This window comes from Oryzias melastigma, unplaced genomic scaffold (genome assembly GCF_002922805.2).
Source record: "Oryzias melastigma strain HK-1 unplaced genomic scaffold, ASM292280v2 sc00270, whole genome shotgun sequence".
NCBI classification, from domain to species: Eukaryota; Metazoa; Chordata; class Actinopteri; order Beloniformes; family Adrianichthyidae; genus Oryzias; species Oryzias melastigma.
In genome coordinates this window covers 211,581-229,009 of record NW_023416899.1, presented here as the reverse complement: position 1 = coordinate 229,009, position 17,429 = coordinate 211,581, and the positions used below count along the sequence as shown (strand labels likewise).

General features: G+C 38.3%; 1 protein-coding gene across 1 annotated transcript in view; it reads left to right on the top strand.

The window, feature by feature from the left end:
- Positions 1–12,497, top strand: part of LOC112141726 — a 15,594-nt gene extending 3,097 nt beyond the window's left edge. The window contains exon 6 of the mRNA XM_036210873.1: positions 12,444–12,497. Coding sequence (XP_036066766.1) covers positions 12,444–12,497 — 54 coding nt within the window. The remainder of the gene's footprint in view (positions 1–12,443) is intronic.
- The last annotated feature ends 4,932 nt before the right edge of the window (positions 12,498–17,429 follow it).

Genomic DNA, 17,429 nt, shown 5'->3' with positions numbered 1-17,429 from the left:
TCATACAAATTATAACTGTACGCAGTCCGTAAACAATCAATAACTAATGTCATCTCTCAATCAGAAATCAATTAGAATCTACAGAAAGGTAATGGGGACAAGGCAAACAAAATGAAATCATTCCATGTAAGAAATAACCATAATATTAATAGAAAAGAGAAGAATACTTTGATACTAGCAAAACAAACAATTGTCAAGATAGGGAATTATTCATCAATCAAAAAGCACAAATAGTTCCAGTGTTTTACGCTTTGGGTGTATTAATATTTGTAATATTTTCATCAAATTGACAGAACTCTGTTATAAAACCTTCAAATCTGGGAGTAGTTTTCCTCACTCTACACTTATGTAACGTTTAGACTGGAAGAGGAACACATTTATAATAATTTCTACCTTTTTATCAACCGTGTCATGTTTACTGCATCCACCTGCAGACAAATACATCATCATCACATGTTGATGTGAATGAATCTCTAGCTTTGTATTGACGGAGTTCTAGACTACATATTTACACTGGCGCACCGCTGTGCCCAACTTTTTTTTTTATGATTCGTTACTTTAAACTACAAGGAGATAGTTTAGCATTTGCGCAACTGGAGACCTTCTCGACCTCATTGCATTTATCACAGCAGTTTTAAATGGTCACTTTCCTTTTTATTTACTGTCAATACGGACATTAAGACTTGAAAAATGATTAACTTACAAACTGGTAAACATAAAGGCCTTTATTTGAAACACAGTTCTACAATAATGATAAACTCCTAAATTTATATTTTATTTAGTATATAAAAGTTAAAAAAAATGTGCTGTTTGATTTGTGACAGTTAGTGGATTAGGCGAAGTGTTTCTGCTCCATTCTGAATCATCCGTCTGTAGACAAAGAGATCCATGAACGTCTTTGTTTTCCTGGTCTGAGCTGGAATCTGGATCTAAACTGTACGTCTGGATAGAAACGATATTGTTCACCTTCTTTGTTGCTCTGTAATGTTAGCTTGGGTAAGCTAGCGGGAGAGCGAGTAAACAAAGATTTCAATAGATTTCAGCGTGTGGTTACTTCACACCAACAGCCACTACTCAGAGGTGAATTTCTAATGAACTCCTGCTGCTCTGCAGAAAATAGGGGTGTAACGGATCATGGACAATCCGAGGTCCGTACGAATCAGAAGCCACGGTTCGGGACACGTGTTTTCCGCGGACCACTCCAACCCCCACCCCCAGCGAGCGCACACACCTTGGGCTCTCATAATTTAAATCAATTGTCCGTTCACATTGAATGGAATTCTCGTCAAATTCCTGTAAATCCTCTTTGTTTTGACAAGAGCTGAAGTAACAGCTTCACGGCTGTCTTAGTCTGTTCACCTGAATCCAGGCGGAGTCGTGTGGGAGGAGCTTCCAGGGTTTTTCTTGCATAGAAAAGTTGGTGTTGGCCGCCACCAACTCCTGGGAAAGGAGGGAAGGCGGCTGATTCTTGGAACCCAGACTGAGAGAGAGTCCACGGAGGCCCTGAATGATGATAAAATGATAGAACAGAAAAAAAATTTCAGTAAACCAATAACCAATATATCTTCGCAAATATTTTGATTTTAGTGTCAAGGTAACAATACTTAAATATTATGTTTTGGAACCATAGTCTGCGGACCACCCCTCCTCTAAATTGAAAATGGTTCGGTCCGACTGGATTATTCTTCCGCAGCTGTTTGTGACCGACAGACCCACAGAGTGTGAGGGAGAGAAGACACGCTTTAAAATCAGGAGTTTAAACACCTGATTTAGAGGAGAACCTCCATGAAAAAAGAAAAAGGAGACAGTCTGTCTATTGCCGGCAGGGGTGTAGGGGTGGTTAAAATATTGGCCTGAAGCTTTTGTATGGAGCTTCAAACTAGAATAATTAGTTGTTTTATTGTGTATCAACATTAGGGTTGTTAGTTACATTGATCCATTTATGTTTTTTAATGAGGTTATCTAATAATAGTAAAATATGTAAATTGAATGAATGTTCATTAAAGTTTATGAAAAAACATAATAGTAAAATAAACTTGTTAAGGTTACAAATCTGAAGTCGTGACGAGACACCACCACCTTATTTTAATCCACGAAAAACCCTGCAGCTTCCGTCATAAACTTTTCTCAACTTCATAATGAATGTCGCAGATGGGTAGATATCAGGTTTATTTAATGTTAAGACCTGAATAAAAGCATCAGTACACGTTTACATTTCTGGATTCAAAGAATCTCCCAGTTCAGAGCAGCAACTGTCCCACACAGGAGAAAGACGCTCCGTAATGGAATGATTTTATGGCAAGCCAAAGAGATCAAAAATCACCAGCAAAAGCGGGTGCAATACTGCCACGTTAACAGATAATAATTATTTTAAATATTTAAATCTTCCCACAGTTAGTTTCATTAAAGCAATTATTAACAAAAAATATTTTATCTGTTTTATTTATTATTTAATTTGGACATTAGGCGAGTGGGATGAGAACATTTGTATTTTAAGGGTACTCCAGATAAATTTGGGATTTTTAACACTATTTTTAAACATTCTTTTCTCTCAGTTTTTGTAGATTTGGTCTCAAGACATGCAAATGTAGTCAGAAACTCCATGTTTTAACATTTTGTTTGTGTTCAAACTTTAAAGATATTTTGTTTTAATAAATAGGCCTCAATGAGCAAAAGTTTTGATGTTGCATATATAAATATTGTGTGTGTGAAGTACTTAATATTCATATTGAATATATGATTTAAAGCGTTTCCAAAAATGTAATTAGCTTATTGTTGTCGTTTCTTTTTTTTTTTTTTATAATTTTTTACTAGATTCAAAAAAATGATCCGATAACCATGACCCTAAAACCGTGACACGATCCAAACTGTGAGTTTTGTGATCATTTACACGCTTAGCAGAATATATGTCCTAGAAAACAACAACAGAATCCTAATGAAAAGACAACTTTAAAATGTTTTTAAAACAGATCAAATCTAGTTGGAGTAGGACTTTAAAATGCTTCGCTGAGATAAAACTTCACCTAAAACAAAAGAAAGAAAAACTTTTTAATAGTGTGTTATCACTACAGAGCCATTCATTTTGATTTTTGAAATTTACTTTTGGTTTTTTAAAAAAAAAAATCTTTTTTGGGGGGGGGTCGTTTTGGATTGTGGAATTTTGTTTTAATTTCTAAAACATGTTTTTTAATATTTGTTTTGCTCATCTTTATAATGTTTTGTGTAAATATAATGTGAGCTAACCTTCAGGGTCACCGTACTTGACCCTAAAACACCAGTAACGTCGCAGTGACACCTAAATAACTGGCTTTTGTTTGAGTTGCTTGAGTTTGTTCAACCCTAGAACACTTTTGTTATAAAAAGTTAAACCATCACTTTTGCTGGGTAATTTTTACCCGATATAAAATACCCAATGAAAAGTATTTCTCTTAATAAATAGATCAAGATATGACAACACATGATAAACTTGAGTAGTTTTCTTTTATTTCAAACTGTGCTTTTATGCAACAAAGTGGGGAAAAATGCAAAAGAGTATCCTAAGGACATGCTTGATAATGACTGAAAAGTAGGAATTTGAGAAGAAAAAAATCCTAAAAAAAATAAATGATACTGTACACTTGGCCTTTGGTCCACCCATTCCTGAATCCAAAATGCAACAAATGTAAAATAATGCAAATACTTTTGTTCGGGTGAGAATCACCCCGTGATAGTGCTCTAGGATTAAGGTGGTTTTAGTTCCTTCTCATTGAAGTTCAGTTTTATTGCTGTTTAATTTCAGGAAGTTTGCAGTGAAACATGATTTTATTTCAAGGAGACAAATGGAGACCAAGGGGGAGGAGATAGATGATGAACAGCAGGGGCCCCAGGACAGAGCCTTGAGGCACACCTGTTGTGACTGTAACTGCGGAAGAAGTGAATGATTTTATTTGGATGAATTGAGTGCAGCCTGAGAGAAAGGACTGGAACCAGTTGAGGGTGGATAAAAAGATAACTATCGTGATATAACTTTTTCTCAAAAGAAAAATGAGTATCACTATAGACTTTTATTTTGATGGGTCTAAAATTAACACTCGCTTGTTTTGAGTGTTTTCTCCTCTTTGGTTAGTAAAAGTTAGAGGGTTGGTCATCAGATGTAAGTAAATGTTTGAGTAAACTGTCATGTTTATTATCTCTTCTGTTGGTGAATTTCTTTTATCCTCTCCTCTTCTGCCGTCTGCACGCGTCATAAACAAACAAACATGACGACAGAGACAACACCCCCCCTCTGCATTCACTTCAGCTGTGTGGCGTTTAGTTAGGCTGATAAAACAGAAGAACATCCAGTCAGAACTGGAGGATAAAGCTGCTCCACCTAAAGCAGCTACAGAGATTTTAAAAAGTGATTTGGAGACAGTGCTGTTGTTAGACTCTAGACCTGCAGAGTAAACTGAAAATTTACCGTCACTGCAGTATCATGCCAGTGCGTTATGCACACAGCAAAAGGAGCATAAGTTACAATAAGTTGTCTCTAGTTGCACAAATACTAAAACAGGGGTCTCAAACTCAATTTATCTGGGTTCCGCTGGAGGCAGAGTCTGGGTGAAGCTGGGCCGCATCAGGATTTCCAGCAGAAAAGCGCTGGTAATATATTTCAATGTTCTCAAATATCTTTATTTTTAACACAAAATAATGAATAACATAAATAAATATATAAAAAAGTGAATACAAAAACAAATAAATCAGTAATAAATTTATAAAATAATAACAATGACCATACAGCATATACAGATGACTGAAGAAACCACATATTGAGTGCCACACAGGGCACGCAAATTTGTCACGCGAATTGCCTTCAGTGCTCCATGGCTTCTCCTCCTCCCAGCTGACACTAGGAATGACAGAGTGAGCGAGGCACTAGACAGCCAGCCGATGTCCCTCCTCCAGAGCCATATACCTCACTGTGATTGGTTCGTTCAACTCTGCACACAGAAACTGTCATTCAGTGTCACTTGCGGCCCGCCCTATCATTAGTCTTTCATATGAAGATGAGGGCCGCAAACAATGTTCCCTCTAATTTTTTGTGCGTCTGAGCAAACACAGAAACTCACTGAGCGCTCCTTCGACCGCAGTGAGCAACAATGAGGGTTCACTCTGTATTCACGTCTATATTTCAACTGTCTGAAATCTCTTATCTTAACAAGTCATGTAGCTTATTAAAAGAATGAAACTAATAAATGTTCATCAAATTGTGTTCAATGTGAGTGATTTGCAACAATTACAATGAAAAGTAAGAAACATTCAGGAAGCGGGTCCTGCTGTCTGGGAATACATTCAAACTCCACTTTAATTGTTTAGGACTTTTCCTGCTACAAAGAATCTTGAAGTGCTTTCCATAATAAATAAAAGAAAGATACAAATAGTAGTTAAAATAGCAAACATACTGTAGCGTCCGTCAGGACGCAATGAAGAGGCGGAGGCGACCATTTCCAACCGCGAAGCTTTTAATAAACTTGTAAACGGTTACTGTCGGCCGTAACCACGCCGAATACAACACAAACGATAAAGTGCTCTCATTGGCTCGTTCCTCATTACATTCCTTCATGCTCCCGCAACCCTTCTTATATTCTCCTGCTCCTCCGCCCACCCCCACACTCATCCAATCACACTGGAGCAACAATGCAACACAGAACACATTAACAGAGCATTTTGTCCCGAGTTAACTCGCGATTAATCGCAAATTATTATGTGGCCTTTTTTTAAGGAAAAAAATGTGTGCTTCATGGAATTTAGCAGTTCTACATTAATTATGAAAACAGGAATGACGAAATTTATAGTTTTCATCAGAAATACTTTATTTTGTAACATTGTATGGAGATACTTTCTTAACAATAAAAGGCTGTAACATAAAATGCCTACTTTTCTTTTAATTTTATTTTAATGATCACATTTTTACTATTTCTTTTGATTGTTTATTTTAATGTTTTATGTAAAGCACTTTGAATTGTCTCTGTACATTAAATGTGCTATACAAATAAACTTGCCTTGCCTAACAAAAGCCCAAGTGCAAGTGAAGGGCATTTTAAATTCAAAACTTCAATCAACGTTCAGTAAAATAAAATAAAAAACATCAAAAATAACATTTCCATAACACTTTCATGTTCATTTTTTGTCAGGACCAAATCTTTTCCTCCTCTGCTGAACTACAGTAATAAATGAAATAGAGATTTATCATTTCCAATTAACTTTTGTTTTTTAAAACATTAAAGACTGAGAAAAGCGGGATACACTGTGGATAGTTTGACAGTCTGTTACTGCCGCCGCGTTCTCTGGCTGCAGCTCGATGCAGCGACGTGTCCAGCGGAGCTCACGCCATGAATATGCCGGCAGACAGACCGCTATGCTGGGGCTGGATCACGCTTAAACCTCCAGAACATTTAAAACGTCCCCCGGTGCGCTTGCTGTTCGGAACGTCGGGGGTCCGCAGCTCTCGGGACGCGGCGCCGGACGCGAGCCGGTACCACCAGACGTGGTACTGGACGCGAACCGGAGCCGGGTTAGAGTGCAGGAGCTCTCCAGGTCCTAGTGCGGGGCCGGTTCTAGCTCGCAGCTCGGTGGTTGGAGACCCGCCCGTGAACTAGTGAGAGCTGCCGGTGAGAGAGGGCGGGACGCCTGCGCGCGCGGTATGGAAAGGCACTTATGAGAAAATCCGCGATTAATGCGTCAAAAAAATTGTCGGCGTCAAGCACATGTCAGATTACTTATATGATAATTTTATTTAAAGTTTAGAATACATTTTATGTTGTGCGCAGAATAGATTTGCTGTGCGCAACGGGCGTGGGAGCAGTGCGCAATTGCGCACGTGCGCAGCTTAGAGGGAACATTGGCCGCAAATCATCATCCCGCGGGCCGCGAGTTTGAGACTCCTGTGCTAAACTATCTCTGTAGTTTGAAGTAACGAATAAAATAAAGGCCTTTATGAATTAAACCAATAGTAAGTAGCTCTTCGTGTCATTGACTAATCACTGGAGCCTTTTAATGTCTGATGTTCATCTTCTACATGGTGCAGAAGTATGAAAAAAAAAATATATATATAGTAGGGCTGCCACGATTATTCGACTAATCGACTATTAAAATAGTCAACGAATAATTTGGTCGTCGAAGCGTTGTTTTTTTTGTTTGTTTTTTTCCTTGTTTTGATCTTAAAACTACAGTTCGCGCTTTCTAACGCCGGGTCTGCCATTCTCTTTGTCACACATCTTTGTCACCTGAAGATGAAGCATGTTGAGACTGAGTTTGATCACGCTGAACAGAGAGCTTCGTCTAGCTAAGCTAACATCAGCGTTAACACAGCTAGTGCTGCCGCGGCTGTCATTACTGCGCTGTTTGGAGATGAACCAGAAGATCTGCAGCAGATCCGTGTCTACGGCGCTTCTGTCTGCATAGTGAACGTTTCATAATCTGTGCTCTTCTAACCAAACGCCGGGAGGACGGCGCGGATAATGAGTTTACACTGGAAATGAACCGCTCGTCCGAGGCTTCATTCATATTCCGCGCCAGGATCACGTCGTCCGGTTCGAAGAGCGGATTATGACACATTCACAGCGCAGACAGAGAGGCTGTGTGTCGGTACGGATCTGCTGCAGAGTTATGGAATGATTTAAAACTACGAGTCCCAGAAGTGAAGGAGCTCACCTAAAAGTCCAGAGCTAAGTTTACAAGTGTAGCATTACATTATCTGCATTAAGCTACAATTAAATGTAACTTAAAGTCACAAAAACAACAACAAACAGCAAAACAACCACAACACTAAAGAAGTAACACAGATTTATGGGTTCTCCCCCAAACTGAACAATATGAAGTATCGGTCTGCGCATGTGCAGTGGATGTGATGAAAGAATGAAAGTACTGTTGTACATTCTAACATCCCCTGATTTTCTCCCTTTTTAAAATATAAATTTCCCCCTTTTTATTTATTTTCTTTGTTTATATGAGCATCCTCAGGTTTTTTATGCATAGGAATATCTTCAGTTCAAAGATGTTATTAGTGTTTTGCTTTGATAAATGGGCCTCAGTCAGCAAATATTTTGAGTGTGTTTATCTGCAAATAGCTTTTGAAATACTTTATACAAGTTTTATTAAATATGTTTTAAAGCTTAAAAGAAAAAGAATTTCAGGCTTTTACTAAGTTTTCTGTTGTTGATTCAGATTACCTCATTTGATTTCTTCTTCTTTTCCTTTCAGCTTTTCCCTTCAGGGGTCGCCACAGCGAATCAGTTTCCTCCTTCTAAGCCTGTCTTCAGCATCCTCCACTCTAACACCAGCCACCTTCATGTCTTCATTCACTGCATCCATAAACCTCCTCTTTGGTCTTCCTCTAGACCTCTTTCCTGGCAGCTCTAGACTCAGCATCCTTCTACCAATATATTCACTGTCTCTCCTCTGAACATGTCCAAACCATCTCAGTCTGGCCTCTCTGACTTTATCTCCAAAACCTCTAACATGTGCTGTCCCTCTGATGTATTCATTCCTGATCCTATCCATCCTGGTCACTCCCAAAGAGAACCTCAGCATCTTCATCTCTGCTACCTCCAGCTCTGCTTCCTGTCTTTTCTTCAGTCCCACTGTTTCTAGTCCAAACAACATGGCTGGTCTCACCACAGTCTTGTACACCTTTCCTTTCATTTGTGCTGAAACTCTTCTGTCACACATCACACCTGACACTTTTCTCCACCCATTCCAACCTGCTTGCACTCTCCTCTTCACTTCTTTTCCACACTCTCCATTACTCTGTACTGTTGACCCTAAATACTTAAACTCCTCCCCCTTCTTTATCTCTTCTCCCTGTAACCTCACTCTTCCACTCTGGTTCCTCTCATTCACACACATGTACTCTGTCTTACTGCGGCTAACCTTCATTCCTCTCCTTTCCAGGGCAAACCTCCACCTCTCTAACTCCACCTCCACCTGTTCCCTGCTCTCACTACAAATCACAATATCATCTGCAAACATCATAGTCCATGGTGATTCCTGTCTAACCTCATCCGTCAGTCTGTCCATCACCATTGCAAACAGGAAGGGGCTCAGAGCTGATCCCTGATGTAATCCCACCTCCACCTTGAACTCCTCTGAGATTACCTCATTTGATTTAAGTCTTGTTTTAATGCCAGAAACAAATGAAGGAGAAAAGCTGCAGATTCATTAAAATATTAATAAACTATTGTCTTTATTTTAGTTGGCATATAGCTTAAAGACCTCAAGTTTAAAGATAATGATGGTTAAGATTTGTGTTTTACATCCAGTCGCCGCATGAACCGATTAGTCGACTAATCGAAAAAAATAGTCGGAGAATAGTCGACTATTGAAATAATCGTTTGTGGCAGCCCTAATATATGGGTTGCACGATTTTGACTTTTTACAAACAATACCGATATCCGATATTTTCCAGCCTCTTGGACTCTATACCGATAGTCAACCAATATTTTTTTAGATACCTGAGAAAGCAATATTTGCAAGTACAAAGCAAGAGTGTATGGCTCTTATGTATTCTACCAAATTTGCAGAACTGGTTTTACTTGCAAATAAATTGAACAACAGGTAGTACAAACTAGAGCTGGGCGATATGACCAAAAAAAATTCTTGATTTCTTTATTTTTTATTCCAAATTCGATTTTCCATTTAAATAGATTTTTTTAACAAAGATTACAAATGACAGAATATTTTTAGCAAACACTTTTTTATTTTAACATTTCTTTTGGAATTTGTTTCAAAGATAAACACTTTTTCCTAAGTAACTTCTTAAATCTCTAATCAATCTTTGCTCTCTAGTTTTCTATGAATATTTCGATGAAGAGTTTTATTTTCTATCACAAATATGTTGTTTAGTAAAGCTAAAAAGACTCCTTTACCCTAAGAGGAGAGCTGTCAGTCAGTCACCTGTAGTCTAAACCTGATGACATTTAGTATTTTCTATATTTTTTTTTTAAGAAAACAAAATAGCATAAAATCAACTAATAAATTTTATGAACATATCTTTACTGTCTTCTAACTGTAAACTCAAAACATCCAGGGAAAGCCAGAACAGGTTTAGCAAACGGGACAGATTGACAGAAAATGCTCTTTTCTTAATTCTTTCTCATATTTATATTAATCATAACAAAAAGAGCTTAAAAACATTTCAAGATACAGTTCCATAATGCTACAAAGAGAGTACCAATAAAGTTAATACAAAGTGGATTCATGCCTGTTATTATATTTATAAAATACAGTTTATATAGACGTCCTTTGAATTCATGTTGTTGTATTTATCCGCCATGTCTTAAAGTCCGCTCCGTGAAAACGACCGACTTTGAACCGATCTGTTTACATTTATAGACAACACATGGGACAGTGCGTTAGCATTTGCGGCTAGTGTCGTTGCATGCTAGCGTCAGTGTGTAACAACAGCGCAGTCTTCAAATAAACACTTTTATTAAAGGTTCTGTTGCTGCTGTAGACCAGCAGTTTTATCCTTCAGTTCTGTCTGGATCCATTTGAAAATGTCTGCATGTCCTGCTGCTGCATCAGCCAAAGCTAACCGCTACACAGAGACGATTTGCAGAAGGGAGTGGTGGTGGGTGGAGTCGGGTCTACTTGCGCTGCTCTGCCTCACTGAAGAATCTCCTCTGTTAGCTGCAGCTCTCATGCGCTGCAAGAGCTGACTTTATGCCGGACTACGGAAGCCCAAGAGGGTAGAATACAGGGAAAATAAAATCTCGATTTTCAAAAAAGTAAATCGTCTAAAACATAGAAATTCAAATTAATTGATTATATCAATAAATCGCCCACCCCTAGTACAAGCACTATCCGCTTTTTCAGTCTGCCATACATCTGTAAATGGAGAAAGTGCATTTCAATGGTCAGAACACATTAGGGTTGAACGATATTATCGGTTACCGATAACTATCGCCCGATATTAGACATTATTACGTCACTAAAAAAAGTGCAGATAATTTAACGTTTAAACCGCCGATGCTTCCTCACTTACCACTCAGTATTTACTTGAGTTACAGCTTCTCTGCTCACCCTAAAAGTTTAAGCCTTATCGGTACTGCTTAACGGTGCCACTGTAGCTGTATTTATCCAAAGTAGATGAAGACAGCGCATGCTGTCTCAGATGTTTCTTGTAAGGGAAGGAACACCAGTAATTGGTTAAAACAAAACAAAAAAATAAACCCACTATGCTAAATACACCAGATTCTGGCGGAGAGGTGTGTTTGAATCTAATCCGTTAGAATCCAAGCATATGGGTGTTAATGGAAAGTTAATTTCTATGAGCAATCATTTATTTTCCACATCAGTTTAAAACAAATCAGCCATTTTTGAACTTTGAGATTAAATTGTTTTTTTACGTTTTAATATTGGGCATTGTATGTACTGAAGATGTCCGTGATACATTGCTCTTTAAGACTAAAACACTACAATACAAGGAATAGAATCCTCTTTATCTCAATAAATAGAAGAGATTTTAGTATTTTTTATCATTTATAAAAATGGTTATTGATCAAGAAAATCTAATAAACCAACAATTGCAAGTAAAACAACACATGTGCACTTAATATGATGTTGAATGTATTATTCTTATTTGTTGTTATAAGTGTGAGACTATGATAATTGTTTGCAGTAAAAATTACTGTATTGTCATCAAAATATGTTATATCTGGCTTTTTTATTTACAAAGCCATAAAGCCAAGCCTGCTTTATCTTTTCCCAATTTTTTGAAGATAGGGATGCTAAAAGTTTCTACAATCATCTTTTTAGGGGAAAGTAAAATCAGAACTGATCTAAATTATCTCTGCTACTACATCAGTCCTGAATAAATAAGAGAGAATGAAGGCCAGCCAGCCGGATCTACAGGTTAAAAAAACAGTCAAGTAAATGTGCAGTTGATGCTTTAACATCAGAGAGAGGTTCTCAGATTTATTTATTTTTTTACACACTTTACTTGTCTGGTCTGATCTGAAATTGAACAAACAAATACCACGGTCTTTCTCCACTAAAAGAAAAAAAGGTGGTCCTGCCTGAAAATGTGAAAATAGCATTTAGTCTAAAGCCACCATTTACTTTGAATAGGCTACAAGTGCAGCCTAAAGCATTGAGAGTGAACTCATATCTTCTAAAAATGTTTTCTAGAAGTTCTCATTTATTAGCTGGCACTAGTAATTTATTGGGAAAAATTATATAGCTGGAAAAACAAAAAAAATGTGCAGTTGTAACACAGCAAACAGAAACAAGCATTTTCACATCCTTGAAACGTCCTTATGCTTGAATGAAACGGCCAATAGTGTTTTAGCCTTTTTATTCAAGCATAAGGACCTTTTTGATGCCTGTATGTAACACAATAAGATGGCGCCATGAATGACTAGAACGGGGTTTTGGACACTTGGTTTGTTCCCGATAAAACTCTGCCCCTAACGTTTTTTTCTTAGGTGCACCAGTACGAAAGTCCGGTGCACCGACCTTCTCGACCTCATTACATTTAACACAGCACTTTTACATGGTCCCTTTTCTTTTTATTTGCTGTCAGCATCGACGATAAAACTTGAAAATAATAAATTTACAAACTGGTAAACATAAAGCTCTTTATTTATAGCAGAGTTCTACAATAATGATAAACTACTACAAATATACATAAGAATTAATAAAAAATGAGCAGTTTGAAGAAGCTAAAATTTGTGACAGCTCATGAAATGGGTGGAACCGAACTCTTTCCTCGTCTGAGCTGGAATCTGGATCAGAACTGTACGTCTGGATAACTAGAATATTGATCAACAATTTTGTTGCACTTTAATGTTAGCTTGGGGCTGAGGGGCTGTAAGCTAGTGGGAGAAATAAAGTAAATTACATTTCATGAGAAACAAAGATTTCATAATATATTAGTGAGAGTTACTTCACACCAACAGCCCCGCCCATTACTCAGAGGAGAATTTCTAATGAACTCCTGCCGCTCTGCAGAAACTATGTTCTAGAAAACGACAATTTTTTTTAGGATTTGGTTAAAAACAGCAAAATCATAATGAAAAGAAAACTTTAAAACATTTTAAAAACAGATCAAATATAGTTGGAGTAGAACTTTAAAACGCTTCCCATTACTGAAACTTCAAAAACTTTTAGATGTCTGGTGATCAATACAGTCATTCAATACAGTCAGTGAGCTGTTTTGCATGTTGAATTGAGTTCTGACCCAAACAGAGCATGGTATTTTACTATGCAATATATTTTACATTACTTTAAAATTAATTTAAACCAAACCATGTATTTAAATGTCGTTTTTAAATAATGAATTGTAAACTACAAAATGCATTGTCATTTGAATTATGACATCAAAAACTCATGACAATATACAATGCAATTGATTTATTTTTTAAAACTCTAGTATTGAATTGTAAATTTTCGTAATAAATTGTAAATTGCAAATGTATATTCATATTAAAAACCTAATTTGAATATTGAATTGTAAATTTTCATATTGAATTGTAAATTGTAAAATGCATTGTCATTTGAATTATGAAATCAAAAACCCATGACAATTTACAATGCATTTTAAAAATTGTGACATTGACTTGTAAATGTTCATATTGAATTGTAAATCACAAAATGGTTTATCATTTTGCAAACCTGAATTGAATATTGAATTGCAAATTGAAATATGAATTTTCAAATTGAAATGCCAATTGAAAAATGCATAATACTTTGAATTATGACATAAAAAATGCACAGGGTGTATGGGCATGAACCCAAACTGAACGACACCGCTTGATTCCGCACCGGCGTGACCGTTGTGGAAGCTTTTTCGGATGTAGGCTACATTCTGATAAAATAATAATTCTTATTGGAGGTTGTTACACTTGCACACTCATACAGGAAGGAGACTTTTGGAGTTGTGGAGATTGTGTGTTTTTGGTCTCATCACAGAAGACGAGGTGCACCAGTGCGACCAAGAATTTTTTTAGGCGCACCGGTGAAAAATCTTGTTGCAAATGCAACCTAATTGGTTGCACTCTGGAGCCCTATGTGGCTTTTTTCAGCTTCCTCCCACAGTCCAAAAACCTGCTTCATAGGATAACTGCTGGTTCTAAATTGTCCCTCAGATGTGAGTGTGTGTGTTGTTGTGACAGACTGGAAACCTGTCCAGGTTGTACCCCTCCTTCACCCAACAGTAGTTGGTATAAACTCCAGGAACCCCATGACCCCCGAAGGGATTCAGAGGTTTGAGAAAAATGGACGGAGGATTTTTTTAAATACAATTTTAAAGCGTAAATTGTCCGAATGAGATTATTTAAATTTCTATTGAAGCTTAAAAAGTTCTTTAAAAGTATAAAAAGGATGTTTCTTGTGTTTGTTTTCCTGCAGTCCTCCCCCAGCATTGGAGAACTAAAGAGGATGATCTCTGCAACCAGCAGAGGAACTTAAGAGTGGGACAGGAGGAACCAGAACCTGCTGATGTTAAAGAGGAGCAGGAGGAACCACAACCTCCTGAGATTAAAGAGGAGCAGGAGGAACCAGAACCTCCTGAGACTAAAGAGGAACCAGAACCTCTTGAGATTAAAGAAGAGCAGGAGGAACCAGAACCTCCTGAGATTAAAGAGGAACAAGAGGAGCTCTGCATCAGTCAGGATGAAGAGCAGCTTGATCTAAAACAGGAGTTTGATTCCTCGATAGAGATTCCTTCTTATGAGGGAAATGAGAACAGTGAAGCAGATCTGGACAATCAGAAGAACTTTAATGTAACTGAGAGTGAGGATGAAGAAGGAAACAAACATGAAGAATCAACATCAACTGCAGATGAAGAGACAGACCCACAGAACAGAGATTTGAGGAAGAAAAGAAACAGAAGTCATGTCCAAAGTGTGGTCAGCTCTCACATGTCAGAAAGTCAATGTGACTCTGATGTTAGAAAAAAGTTTAAGAAAGCAACTTTGGTTAAGAAACACAAACAATCTCCAAAACAAAAGAGACTTTCCTCTGTGAAATTTGGTAAAAGCACCAAAATTGTCCACAAAATTTCCGTCCACGTCAGAGCTGAGACTGACAAAAGATCTTATATCTGTGAGGAATGTGGTAAAAGTTTTGGCAATTATTCTAAGTTCAAAATTCACATGAGATTCCATACAGGAGAGAAGCCATTTTCATGCAAAGATTGTGATAAAAGTTTTAGTCACATTCATCATCTCAAAACACACATTAGATCTCACACAGGAGAGAAGCCTTTTCCTTGTAAAGAATGTGATAAAAGTTTTAGTCAAATATCTAGTCTCAGATTACACATGAGAACTCACACAGGAGAGAAACCTTTCAGTTGTCAAGAATGTGATAAAAGTTTCAGTCAAGTTCCTCATCTCAAAACACACATGAGAACTCACACAGGAGAGAAGCCTTTTCCATGTAAAGAATGTGATAAACGTTTTAGTCAAATATCCAATCTCAAAAGACACATGAAAGCTCACACAGGAGAGAAGTCTTTTTTGTAATGAATGTTACATAATTTACTGAAAATTCTTAATTTAAAAGGCAAAGGAAAACTAAAAAATAGAAGTCTTATTTGTAAAAGGAGATGAGGGTTTAAATGGGAAAGGCAAAGTGTTATGTTGTTTCTTTCCTTTTTTAAGAGGCATGAATTTAATGCATAAATTCATATTTTGTTACCCCTTGTTTTTGTTGTTTGTATCTATCTGGCATTGACAATCAAGATGGAATATTGGAATAAAAAACAAGACTTATAGAAAAGAAGAGCGTCTTCATTTCCTTGGAGCTCCTTGGTCCTTATGTTATTGTCTTATTGGGGTAAAACAGGGGTGTCTAAATCCAGGCCTTGAGGGCCAGTGTGCTGCATGTTTTCCAACTAACCTGTATTGAAGATCCTTATTGACTCAACACACCTGATCAGGTAATCAGCAGCAGATGAGGCAACTTTTCTAAAAACCAGCACAATGCTGGCTCTGCCTCTATCTCTTGGTCTTTTCTCCCGGGTGCCAATCTCCTGGGCCCAGCGGTCTTCTCTCCACGCAGGGAGTGGGATCCCCAAGATTTAAGATCTAGAGCAGAGGATCAAACTACATCGGAGCCTGGGGGTGTCCAGGTCTTGGCGGTTTGGGTTCCAGTCTTTGCTCTCGAGAACTGGGCCTCTCCAAAAACTCAATCAGTGGGTGTGCCTGGTCAGGCCTTGTTTACATCATTCCTTCAGGACCCCTGTTTCTTTTGCGTGCCCTTCTCCTGGGCGGGGGTAGGCGGCCCCTGTCTCACTTCCCCCTGGACCTCCTGCGGCGGGAGGTTGTCTGGAGCATGGGAGTGGGTCTCCCTTTGGGGGCCCTGGCTCGTACCTGGGGTGGGGCCTGGGGATGCTCTGCACTGCTGGGTGGTGGTGGGTTGCTCTTCTGGGGTTGGGGGGCTCTCCGGGGTAGGGGCCTTGCGTTGGCCCTTCTGGCACGGTGGGGGGGGTCTGCACTCTTTGTGTTCCTGTGCCTTCCTGCTCTTGGGTGTAGGGGTCCTCTGCGGTGGTCCCGCGTGCCCTGGTCTGGGAGTTTGGCGGGATTGCCTGGCGGGCGGATTCATTCTGCAGCTCCATGGGGGGCCTGGGCTGCTGCTGCTGGCCCAGCGGGGGGTCTTGGCTTTGGGATGCCCGGGCGCTCTCCCCCTTAGTAGATTCTATTATCATCCATCTTTGTAAAACATAAACACTAATGGTATGCGTGACAGAATGAAAGGCTTTATTTCTGTCGATTTGTATGATTGAGTCTCACAAACAATAACATCATTCAAGTCCAACAGAACAAAAGATATATTTGGTATGGACACTTTTTTACCTAAAGAAAGTGCAATCTTAATAACTCCCTTAACCATTATTCTCAATCAATCTATCTCTGAATCCATATATCCAAGAGCATGGAAGTCTTCAGCTGTGATTCCAATCTACAAAAATGGAGACTCCACGTTGCCTTCAAATTATAGACCTATTATTATCATCCCCACAGTGTCCAAGGTCGCAGAAAAACTCATTGCCCAACAAATTATTTCTCACCTTAACAGCTCGACTTTTTCTCTTCATCCAATGCAGTTTGGTTTCACAGCTCAGCACTCGACAGAGACAGCTTACTGCTTTTTCAAAGAAAACATAAAGCATCTTTTAGACTAGGGCGGTGTAGTTGGGGCTGTGTTCCTCGAGCTGAAAAAAGCTTTTCCTGAACTCATCTGAGTCAACATTTCTCCATCAGCTACTGTCACCAATCAGGAGTGAGTTTGTTGGAAGGCCACACCTCTTCCATTGAAGGAGAATCTGTAAAACATTTTAAACGCATGAGGTAAGGGCCACATGCTTTTATTATTACGTTTAAATATAAATTTAGATTTTCTATCATGGTTATTTTTCAGATCAGCTGTGGGGTTCTGTTCTCTATTCTCATCTACTTCTCCTCTCT